Raw genomic sequence first — 12,633 nt, forward strand, 5'->3', positions numbered from 1 at the left:
ATTAAAGAGGCTGCCATTTCCTAAGGAAACACAGCCAGCAGTGCTGGAGGACACACTTCCCTGGTTCATTGTGCAGCCACAAGGTCCTGAGCTTTCTTCTCGGTTCACTCAGCGAAAAACCTGAGAATAAATTGTTGACCAGATCTTGCATTGCTTCCACATCTTCTTTCTTTTCAGAGTAATTCTTTCTGAGAAGGATGCAAGTCCTGAGTCAGAGCAGCATGATTTTGCCCAGAGGAAAGAAGTATGTGTGGTGAGGGCAGCACCGCCTTTGCTTTGCTTTCTCCTTCCAGTATAACATCCTAAACGTGAGTGGACTTGGAGCTGGATGATTTGTCATTGTTAATGCCTTTCTTCTTTGTTTTTCTAGGATCGACTTCAGGATCAAAATTAAAAGTTCCTGTGCTGAGCGTGAATGGCAGACAGCACGTCGTTCAAGCAGGCCAGACTTTAAATCTCACATGCAGGTAACCAGCTGAGCTGGCTTCTCGTAATTTGGCTGGGAATTTATATACTTGATACTATTTTATTATTTTTTTTAACTGAAATTTAAAAAAAAAAAAAAAAAAAGAAAAAAGAAACCTTACGGTGTAGGGAAAGGTGGGGAGTGAACTTCAATGGCAATTGTTTAGTAGTTCTTTGTTGTTTCTGTTGTTGTTTTTGGAGAACAAGATAAAAGAGAACCCCAAAAATAGCCTAATATAATAAAACAGAAAGCTTGGGAACTGGAGCTATATCACTGCAGCCCAACGTAATTGTTTCTGCTTCCTTATCTGTATTTGCAGGGGGGAAATGCTTCATTCATGGTCTTTGCCTGAAACTCTAAGTAAGGACAGCAAAAGGCTGAACGTAACTAAGTACGCATGTGGAAGGAATGGGACACAGTCCTGCAGCACTCTGACCTTGAGCAGAACTCAAGCAAATGACACTGGAAGATATAGCTGCAGATACCCAACAAGTCCAGCGAAAAAGAAGAGGGAATCTACAGTCTATGTATTTATTAATGGTAAGATCATGGTTTTTTTAATGCTTCTTAGTACTTTTTTTTTTTTCAGTGCATCAAAATGGATAAAAAATGCACATCAGGTGTGTTTAAATAGTAGGCTTTTGAATTATATTTTCAGCTTCACGAACGTCATGATAATTTACTGATTTATGTATAAAATCTGCTTTGTCAGAGCTTCTGAAAACATGTTTTATTAGTTAAGATAAAATGAAGAAAGAAATAGTACCAAACCCAATCAGACCCCTGGAGTAACTCAAACTCTGCATGAATGTACACTAGAAGTGAATTTGTGAAAGCATGTCTTAATCAGAGGATGGCTGATGAAAACCATTTGTCTGGTGCTGTGTCCACTTTAACCGAAGACTGCATTTCTAAACGGAAAGATGTCAAAGCTGTCTTTCTATATCACTGAAATTTCTCATGCTACAGCGAAGTAATATTTGCATGCAAGTCACATTCAGAAAAGTACTCTGCAGCTCATGTTACTCCAATTGTAAAAATCTAGAATAATTGGATTCAAAATAAATGCAAAATTGTGTTCAGCAAACGAGTGTTGTGCAATATATGGGAAATGCTGGAATTAGGTCAGTTAGGCTATAACAGAAATTGCTTTCCGATCCCGTTTTCTTCCAGGATATTAATCAGACACTTCTCAAAACAGCTGAATTCAAGGTGAACAGCAGTAAAAGAAGAGATTATTAAACTTTTGGCTTTATCATTGTATTATATAGTTGATTTTTTCTCAGTTTTTAAAACACAAAGTTAATAGATTACTATGGGCTATCAGGATTCACAGATTTTGGAAGCCTGTATTAGAGAGAATGTGCAACTGGAACTTTTCCAAATGATCTGTCTGCTGCTTCTAATGAGTTCACATCAGAGTGAATTAGCCTTTGTTTTCAGTCTGTGACACAAAGAGTGGGACTGATGCTATGGAAAATCAGAACCAAATGGACCGCTCACTACAGTGACAGAAGATAAGATAGCTCTCCACATTACTGTGTGTTGCATTACTGATAATTATTGAATAATTCATACTGTTCATCCAGCTCTGTTTCATCTGGAACACAATTAGTATTTTCCTCACCTGACTACTTACCTGTAATTTACTGGATATCCAACAATGGATGCATCAAAAAGGCATGGTGAAAGTAGAAGGTTATTCTTTTAGCAATCGACATTTGCTTCTGCCTAGGAAAATTTACAGCTTTCTTGGATGATTTCTTTGACTTTCACATCATGGGACCTCCTTGAACCTCCTGCCTTGGACCTTATCTTTAGTTGAGATCAACCCCCGATCCTCTCCATTTATGATGTGAGAAGAGCAAGGACGTTTGTGACCCTGACTATGAACCTCTCTGCTAGCGCACATTGTATTATATGAGTTTCCTTCATGTTCTCTTGATCTCCTTTCTGTTTGACATGTTAATTTTTCTGGGTCCTGAATTATTACAAATTGAAGACACTGTTGGTCATCCTAACTCTTCACTGCTTCCTGAGCTGTGAATGGCTACCTTGCACCTGAAAGAGAGCCTCAATTAGACATATGTCAATCAGTTAATCTGCCTAAATCACGTGTCAGAAGACAAGTATGTCATTAAAAAATAGCTTTTGGACAACCCCTGAGCTCCCTCAAAAAATCTGCTAAAGATAAAGCACAAGACCTGAGTGCCATAGATTTTTTTTAGAGTGGCTATTAAACACTGATATTGCCATTGAAATTGCTTTAGGCCGTTTTCATCCTTACTTTCCTGCCTCAAAACAGTAATATGTAGAAGGGACAATCCTGTAGCAGGCTTAGACATCTTTGGCATCTTAGTTCTTTGAATATGACAAAACTTTTGATTGAAAGACAATTTCTTAACACTTAAATGTTGATTGTGTCTCACAAAATCTATCTGTGAGTTTGGTAATCTACTGAGGACAAAGGAGGCTGCAAGCTAACTGCTCGTGTAATGACTGTTGAAAGACCCGCTCTGCCCCAAGGTGAGGAAAGCTACAATTTCAGGGAGAAATGTTGAGCAAATTGAAAAGAAACAAGACTGTGAGTACCAAAACTCACCCTTTCTGAGCAGTGTTGCATTAGCATTGGAAAGAGAATAAGGAACCACTTAATATAAGTTATTGTCTCTGTGAGCATACATGAAATTCAATTACCTGGGTTGAGTGGAAGAGAAAAGAGGATAGTAAAATGTTCTGTTAAGACGATCTTTATTGAGTTTAGTTTTATTTTAAAGAAGATTTTGGATGCTTAGGAAATAAACATTTGTAAAAGTCAGGTCCCTCCTAGGTTTGTATTGTTTCCTGTGGCAGGACGTTGTGTCAGTCCATTTCCCATATTAGCTCCATGTGGATCCCCAAGGTGCCTGTTTCCCATGTTTTAGCATGCTGTAGATGAGAACAAATAGTTGCTATTTACAAACACAGGGTCCAAATCAGGAAAGCTGATATTGTTTGTACAGGAAGTCATCACTGATTGTTTTAAAAACGTTATTCATTTCCGTAATTAGAGTGATACTGAAAATGAACTGGATTAAGGGGGTGGAAAAAAGAGAAACAGAGTAAATCCAGTAAATCCTTCTGTTCAGGATTGAGAATATGCTACAGCAGAAGGTGAGTTTCTGCAGACAAAAATGAGATGCAAGATGATGAGAAGAAAATGCAAATCCCACATGTCTTGGGATGTGTTAACACATCTGTGAAGTGATGAATTGCAGTGTTTGAGTGTTCAAGAACCAGCAGGCTGGTGAAGTTTTTCTCAGGAGCTAGTCCTGACACCACCCTGCTTTTAGCTGGAGAGGTCACTACTGAGTTGCACAGTGGAGTGAGTGCTGCAGCAACACTTAACCACACACTGCTCAGGAATTGAGACATCAAGCAAGGGAAATGAAGCTTCTCAAGAGCCTTGGATTTTGTTCTAAGAAAGCTGATATCCTGATTTCTACCATGAGCCATGGGAAAAATCCAAAATGAAACATAAGCCTTTATGTCAATTTCTTCGCTGTGCTGGTCCCAAAACTGCTCTGATCTTTGTTTTGTTGCACAACTGCGATCTGTAAATTAAATGGAAAGATTTGTAATGAATTCTTGCTATAAACATGGGGTAAGACGTGGGCAGTTTTCTACTTGTAAAGAGACCATTATGTAAAAAAGACAGTTAAAAAAGCCCAGAGTAGGAGCAGGTCATTTTGAAACCTACACAGATGTCCCCAAGGGTGTTGCTAAAGGCTTTTCTTTCTGTCTGCCTTCATTCCTGTAGTTCCGAGACACTCTTCTCCACTCAGTGGAGCTCATTTATTTTCATCTTCTTCAAAAATCTCTAGTCCTCTTCATTCTTTGCTCTCATCTCTTTCTTCCTTTGCCTTTGATCACCTGTTCCCGTGATGTAACAGAGAAAAATAAGTTCAATTGCATTAATATAACAACTTTAGATTGTTGCAGGAATTTGAATGAAATTTGATTCAGGTTTAATTGTTGCTACTTCCTGTGATGAAGTCAGCTTTCAGCAATCGATATACAAGAGCAATGTTTTAGTTCTACTGCAGCAGGGAATTTGTAAGTGAAGTCTTACTTGACTTCAGATATTAGCCCAGGACTTAGTCACAGTTCTTTCTCACCTTTTCACTCCTCACACTCCCACTGTGCATGTTTCTGGCCTTGCAAAGACTTTTAATGATACTTCAATTGATCACCACTTAAAATATTCCATTTTAAAATCACACCTCTGTGCTAAGTTAGTTGTCTATTCTCTTTCTGTGCTTAACAGAGAGGGAAAAATGTACTTTCTGATACATGTTTTTCATCACTGACATGATAAGATTTTCCTCAAGATTCTTTAGGTGGGATGTCTTCCTTTGAGAGGATTTCAGTCAAATGAGACAAATCACAGCTGGATAACAAAAGGTCCTTAGAGCTTCACTTATACTTACTGATGACTGGAATATCAAACATGTCCACTAATTTTGTGTGTTTGACTTCAGATGTGTCTCAGTTTGGACAGTCCAAAATGAAGGGCTTTAACTTTATTGAATGCTTCAAAATATGAGACTCTGAAGTACCAAAATATGCAGGGTTTTGAGTGCCTTTTCAAACTCTATAATTGCATCCTACCAGGGCAAAGCATGTCCTGTCTCCCTGGGAGGTCCAGTTGTTGACTGCTAGTTGGATCCATGGATTTAACACTTAGGTTGAGTAGATTGACTCCTGGAACCCCAAAAGTACCACAGTGCAGAAGGGGGGGGGAAATCACAGTAGTTCCTCCAAGGGGTCTCTAAGATGAGAAGCTTCAAAGTCATAATAATTCAGCTGGAAACAGCAGCACAACAAAATACTTTGGATGCTAAGAGTAAAGAAGAACATGATCTTTCTCCTTCTTCAGAAGTAATGTACCCATAAAACAACCTGCTGTTGTTAAAACTTTTTCTTTCTTTGCTTTTGGCACAGTTCTAACATATGAGCAGTACTTTCTGGCTTATGCTGTCAGATTCAATGATATGATAGCACCTCTGTTATGAAAAGGAAACTAGTTGGGAATAAACTGCAGTACATCTGTACTGAGCACATAGGCATATTTTTGGTGACTAATGAGGTTCCTGTTAGAAAACTGAGCTTTCTCGGACTCACTGATCTATATTACCACTAATTTCTATACATATATAGTGTAATTGTGTCAGCGTGGTCTTCACGTTGTGCTTCGCTATGTTGAGCAGAGGAGGTTCAGGAGCTTTGGCAACGTTAAATGAGGCACACTCTACTCTCTGAGGTCTCATTTCCTCTTATGGAAATGACAGCTTATGGCTGTCACTGAAATGGAAATCCATTTTCAAGATGATCCATCATGAGGGAGGGACGTAACCAAAAAAATGATCTGAGGACCAACGGCCTCTCTAGAGTTAACTTTCTGAACATGGTAATTACTGCAGTGTGAATTTCCTGGTTAAAGTGGATGAGAGTATTTTTTTCATAAGAACTGCAGCCACTTTTTCAGTCTGTTATGAACCTACGTCGATGATAGCATTGTGTAACTAGCCCCAAAGGAAAACAAACCCTACCTAGAGATCACTACAACTATGCTAGCAATGCTTTGAGTCTGAATGTGCTCCAGATATAAAGTATTCCCCTCTTTTTTCTTTTTATTTCTTCTCTTAACTTCTATGTTTATTAATTCATAGCTCATGATCTCCCTCCTTCAAGTTTTATAAAGAGGATATCAAGTTTTATTAAGAAGAGTCTTATTTTACAGTTTAAGCCAAGGCAAGAGTGGAAAAGCCCATGTTAGAGAAAGGCACTGTGCTTCTTGTACTTAACCCCATATAAAATGGGATTTTTTTTTCATAAGGATCATAGTCAACTACTCACGAGTTGACCAAGTAGATGCCGTTCCTAGAGCATGATTAATCTTAGCCTCAAACAGATGTCTGGAACAAGTCAGGTGAGGTCAGGTCCCACTCCAGAACCGAACCATGACTGGTTTGGCCATGTAGCTCAGAGAGGGGAGTCTATGTTTTAGATGGGTAAGTGAAGTGAGATCCCCCCCCAGTCTGAAAAAGTTCTTGAATGACTTTGAGTAATCCTATTGATGCAGTCAGGATAACTACAGCTAGTCAAGCTAAATCCTAAGAAAGGAAAGGAGAATTTGGTAATTGGAACATTAGCTTTAGTGAAGTTCATGTGCCTATACTTTTGTGCATATGCATGAGGGGAAAAGATTGTTATATGAATGTGAGGAAACTTGATTCTTTTGGCCTGAGTAATAAACGTTAATAATGAGCCAGGTGTAAGTACATATTTTGGAAGGAGAAACCTTCAGAGATTCCAAGGAGCTCAGACTCCTGCAGAGGGTTTTCTTCTTGCAAATGTGTAGGCACTCTGACTTACATAGCTCAGATTGTTAAAAACAAAACAAAGCCAGGCACAGTAGCTGAAGCATGTGGAAATAAAGAACCTCACCATCTTTTGAGAATCTGACATTTCAGTGTTGGCTAATTTGGTTGTTTGTGCAAACCCCATAAATAGCCTAGACTGGTTAGTGATATGAGGCATAATATTGCTTGTATTAAGCCTCTTATCAATTTTTTATCTGGCTGCCAACCAGCTTTGTAAAAAGCTGCTATTTGTATTCTTTAACAATATAGCAAATGACCTTCAAATTTCATGATTTCATGACTGTTCATTGTGGTTTCATGTTGATTGTAGATGAGAGATATTGTAAGGAGCACGATCAAACCACTACACGTTACAGGCACGGTTAAAAATATTATAAAGTGACATTTAAAGCAACCTTTAGCATATGTAAAATTTTGGTTATCCATCCTTCACCTTGCTACCTTTGCAAGCAACTCTGGTACAAAACAAATGAACAAAACCTCAAACATTCACTCAGTTGTTGTATTCCATATCCCAATGGAGTTGAATATGGAACTCAGATTAGTCTTTAAGACTGGTTGATTCACAATGTTCCTTTCCATAGAATCACTGGGATTAGAAAAGACCATAAAGGTCGTCAAGTCCAACTTCCACCCTATCACCACCATGCCCACTAAACCACATCCTTCAGTGCCACATCTCATTTCTTGAACATCTCCAGAGACGGTCACTCTACTGGACAGACTGTTTTATGTTTAGAGCTTTCAGAACCTCAAAGTATGTGGAGATGGCTCAGAAGACCACTAGCAGGAGTTTAGGTCATCCCAGATGCACTCCCAGCCAATTTCCAAGGAAAGGGAAATATGGCATTTACCTCCCTGCAGGAAGGAACTGGGAGGAAATGTAGTGGCAGCCACCGGCTATAGCTAAAGCTGTGACGGGAGATAAAAAAGAAAAAAAGAAGCAAGATGTGCAATTATTTAAGTGAGAAAGGGAATTCCATGTCATTGGTGTATTCTGTTCTGGTTCTGTGGGTTCAGCTCTGCCTTCTCCGTGCTGGGAGACTGTGCAGCGGGTCCTGGTCTCAAAGTACTGAGTATCCCTAATGGCCATTAAGACGGAAGGGGAATAAAATCAAAGGGAATCAGGAAAAGCCTCCACACTCATTATAAAAACAAAACTGTGCTAGGAAACATGATGTGTATTCCTTTTAATCAAAAGCAGGAAGGCATTTGGAGCACTTGGGGCCATCAATTGCCCTCCGGCCCATGGCGGAAGTCCCAGTGATGTCAATGGGAGCTCTGCACGCGAATCGTAGGGCATGGAGTCGGCTCCTGGTGTCCCTGTGCCTTGGCATGCCACTGCAGGAACTGACTGGGGAAGGCTGTCACCAAGCTTTGAAGCTCACCTAGAGGAGCTAGGGCATTCTGTTGACTTTTATACAGCACTTCATTGACTTTTCCAGATGTGAATGTACATTGCTATTGGAAAAGGAAAAAAGAAAAAAAAAAAGCCTAAAAATGGTGTTTTGTGCTCGTTTCCTGTCCCTGACTTCGGACGGACAGGAATCCTGTGAGGTCTAAACTGCACAGCCCCCATGGCCTCGCTGTTGGCATCAGTCAGTGGTGACACTATGTCTGCAGACAGCACTGTTAATCTCCAGGGCAGCTCTTCCTCACTCTTGGAATGATCTGGAGATTATTATACAGGAAAGTACTTTGCAGAGCTTGCTGGTTTGGGGCTGGAGCTCTTAATTTTATGACAAAGACGAACAAGTCATTGGGGAGCAGTAAATCTGATTTTCTGTTGATGTTAAGGGACAGGTGACCTCTTCCATGGCTGCGACCCGTGAAAAAAACAAAAAAAGGTCTTTTTGCCATACTACAAACAGGTTCATTCTTGGTCTTTCCTTGAATCGTATTGCAAAGGAAATTAGCCTAACACATCCTTAGAGTTCTTTTTACTACATACACATCCTCTATTACTCACAAGTTCCTTTTGCGATCTCAGTGAATGTTTAACACCTATTACTAAATGAATCATTGTGATAGTCTTATTTCATAAAATATGTTACAAATTCACAAAACCTCTTTGGGAAAACTTTTTCAGTACCCTGGGATATAGTTCAGATACCTGACCTTAGGATTCTCCCTCATATAAATTAGGGTGGAATTTGCTTTTCTTCCCATTATACATCTCGAACAAAATTATTTTTGCTTATCACAAGAAAGAAGATCCTATGGGCAGAGCAATATTACAGGAATATAGTGGGAATATAATAGTGGGAAGTGCAGATTGTACTTAGGAAGGAGAAGAAAAGGTGATGCATTTGAAGAACTACTTGAGTGAACATAGGTCAATGTGCAGAATTCTGGTAGTGTTACAGTTTAAGGTTTTGTAAAGGGTCAATTCTTGGTTGCTTTACTCATTTCTTTTCCAAGAAAGATTTTCATTGTTATTTGTATGGCTTTTGACTGAGTGAAAATAATAGGATTTGCCTGAAAAAACATTGGAGCCATAGATAAGTGTGGAACTAAGACCTAAGTGTTCCACTTTTTTAAGAGTTAAAAGCCAAAACTTACATGAATTTGGAGGTAATCTCTCTGCACTTTGAGTCAAACCTAACATTCACATCTCAACACCTGCAAAGAAGATTTGGAGCTGGAGTCAGTGGCTTGAGCCCCTCTTTGTTAACTGGTTCAAACAATAGCAGCAGCAGCGTTCCTCGTTCCCAGTGCAAGCTATTTATGACAATGCCCTTTGTTAAAGAGACTGTTGAGGGATGGTAAACTATTCTGCCATGCTTTCGTTACTGAGTTGAATGAAATAAATGCTTTCCTGGCATTTTCCTTATCACAAAAGAGATATTTGTGATATTGCGATAATGGGAGGGAGAAGAATAGTTAACTCTTGCTAGCCCATATTCTGAGAGTATGTGGCTGGAAATATGGATGAATAATATCGTCTTCCTAGCAAAGTCAGCATGTTGGTTTTGGTGATTTTATTTTCCACCATTGATTTCCTGTGTTGAGAGCATGAATATTAAACAACTGAAGTTGTTTAGATAAAAGTAAGAGTAATTTGAGGACTTTCCATTATAAATAGGATTGATTGGATCTTTCCAGGCTGTTACAATTTCCATACACTCTCTGAAGATTTCAAATATTAACCTTTTCTTTTTCTTCTCCTCTTCCCACAGATACAAGCCATCCATTTGTAGAGATGCACAGTGATATACCTAAAATAATACACATGACTGTGGGAAAAGAAATGGTCGTTCCTTGCAGAGTCACAGCACCAAACATTGCTGTCACGTTAAAAAAGGTACTGCAATCCAAGCATACTCTGATGGTGTTCTTGTTGATGTGGATGCTGCATTTTGTTGTTGTTGTTTAAGACTATTGTGGAGATTTTGAACTATTTTAACTATTTAGTGTTTTTAAAATAGATTCCTGGGTGTCAGCATGTCTAGAAGTATTTCAACTTATGCAGATTGGTCTTGTATCTCAAAGAAGTGCTTCATCAGATCTCTTAGTTTGGATGAGAGTTTTCTAAACTTTAGTGTTTTGTGTAATTGTAATGAAAGTCCATTGTTACTAAGAAGTTTAACTTCTGAAGACAAAGGTTTCTTAAGCCCTGGGGTGAATTTCTTGATCAGAGAAGATATTTCTTCCCTTCTTTTCCCCTGGCCTTTCTCCTCTTTCCTCTCCTCCTGTCTGCTGGACCAGCCTGGAGATATACTGGGTCTGCATAGGGCATCTCTTCAAACTTTTCCTTTCCCCTTCAGCTTTGCTTCTTATTTTCTTGTCCAAATGCACTTATCAAACAGCGGGTGACTTCTCTTTGTTGGGAAATTTGGTCAGGATTTGAGATGGTGAGTACAGTTACAGAACATTTTTTGTGTTTTAGGAAAAGCATTTCTTTCCTAAGGTGCTTAAGAGCTACATGGAGAGTTAAGTGACTGTATGTGTGTAGTAAAGTGCATAGTACTGGCACAGAGAATGGTGCTTCTTTTTTAGAGTTCTTTTGTCTGGCTTAAAAATTTTGTGGAGGAGCCAGTGATGTTTCTAAAATACATACGTATATATAGTGAGAGAGCTCTATACACAGTGGAACCAATGTTCAGCACTTTTATGAGGTAGCAAATTATTTATTTTGTAATATATGATTGCTGAAACAAGCTAAATGCAGAGAAAGGAAAGTAGCTCCCAAGTAATGTGACTGCACACATATACTCGCATGCATACACACACACTAGCGAGAGCTGTACCAGAGGTGGATGATGCAGAAGACTCTGTGGCTATAGAATCGCTATTAAATAGGACTTGGCTCTCTGTAAAAATGTAAAATGATGTAAAATTAGGATTTATCCGGGCACTGTGGTGCTGCATCTGAAATCTCAGCATATTAAGTTTCTAGATGAGAAAATTCCCCTGGGAGTTCTCATCTTATGAAACAATGCAAAAAGGAAATCGTTCTCCTTATTTGGAGGAGGTTGAGGCATATCTACTCTCTTATATCAGCTTGCCCTTAGATTGGGGTTGTGGTGATGATGCATCTTTCCACCATCAAAACCAGATGTAATTCTCTGGGAAGGAGAAAGAGGAGGTGGAGCCAAGTATTGAAAGAAAGGATCAGTTGCTTACATGTTTTGCATTCCAGGAAAAAGAGATGTGTTCCCAGAATTTCCTGAAGTATGTAAATTACAATGCATTACATCATATCTTACTTTATTTATCATCTGTGACTTTCATGTGTGAAGATTCCAGCAAGTTTTTCCTCGCATTACAATTAAGAGATGTGCTAAACGCATTTCCCATCTGCTAGCATATTGCTTCTGGAGAGCTGGCAAAAGCCTATCTATTTTTTTCCATTTAACATTAAAGGGAGAAGCCATTGTCCCCATAGTGCAGTCTGCTGGAGATAGAAAGAAAAGCCCAGCACTGGGTTTATTAAAGTCTGTATTTTACATTGCCAGGGAGTCAAAACATGGAATTTTTTTTGTAATGTCTTTCTTTTGAAAGGACTCATGGGTAAAGCCGCATGAACACTACCTCCCAGCACCTTGTTCCTATGCAGTGCTACTTTATAGTTGTAGTGGACCATGTGGGAAAGGTGTATAATCCATTTTCAACACTACATATGATTTCATTACTAAAACTGCATCTATACATTGCTCATCGTTTTTGAGATATTCTTCCAGGCTGAACACTTGTACAGATTGTATTGTATTGCATGACAATCATATGCAACATAGGAGTCTTAAAAATGGGGAAGAAAATAGGGATTGAGCTTTTCATTCCTATTTCAAAACCAGCCTTCAGGTCCTATTACATCTATTTGTAATAAAAAACCTAATACATTCAGGTCCTACATCTTCAGTAGCTGCTAGTTCTTTCTCTACTTCACCATAAGATGAAATGGTAAAATCGATTGATGGTTTTGACCTTATGCTTAATAGAGATATCCACAATCTCTGAAACCATTACTCCTATTGATATGATTATAACAGCCTCATTCAAAATTCCTAAAATAAGATAAAATGCATTACAAATAAGGTATGCACTTCTCTTATTCTTTCATTTGAATGGCATGAAGGCCAATGCTGCATTGGGATCCACAGCACTGTGGCGTGTGCAGTTAAGTATGTAGACAGTAAATTCCATGTTTACTGCAGCCATCACAACAAATGGCTTCTTTGAATGTCTCTGACTATCTGCAGGTTTCCATCCGTAACCTGTTATTTCAGCTGGCTTTATCCT

General features: G+C 38.9%; 1 protein-coding gene across 2 annotated transcripts in view; it reads left to right on the top strand.

Annotated features, from left to right (window-relative positions):
* The window catches only part of FLT1 (fms related receptor tyrosine kinase 1), a 102,245-nt gene that overhangs the window by 13,566 nt on the left and 76,046 nt on the right, over positions 1-12,633 (top strand). For both annotated transcript variants that reach the window (XM_015852074.2, XM_085536309.1), the window contains exons 2-4: positions 371-467; positions 786-1,006; positions 10,071-10,195. In XM_015852074.2, coding sequence (XP_015707560.2) covers positions 371-467; positions 786-1,006; positions 10,071-10,195 — 443 coding nt within the window. The remainder of the gene's footprint in view (positions 1-370; positions 468-785; positions 1,007-10,070; positions 10,196-12,633) is intronic.

Source organism: Coturnix japonica, chromosome 1, assembly GCF_054131305.1.
Source record: "Coturnix japonica strain WE chromosome 1, WE-NBRP24, whole genome shotgun sequence".
Lineage (NCBI taxonomy): Eukaryota > Metazoa > Chordata > Aves > Galliformes > Phasianidae > Coturnix > Coturnix japonica.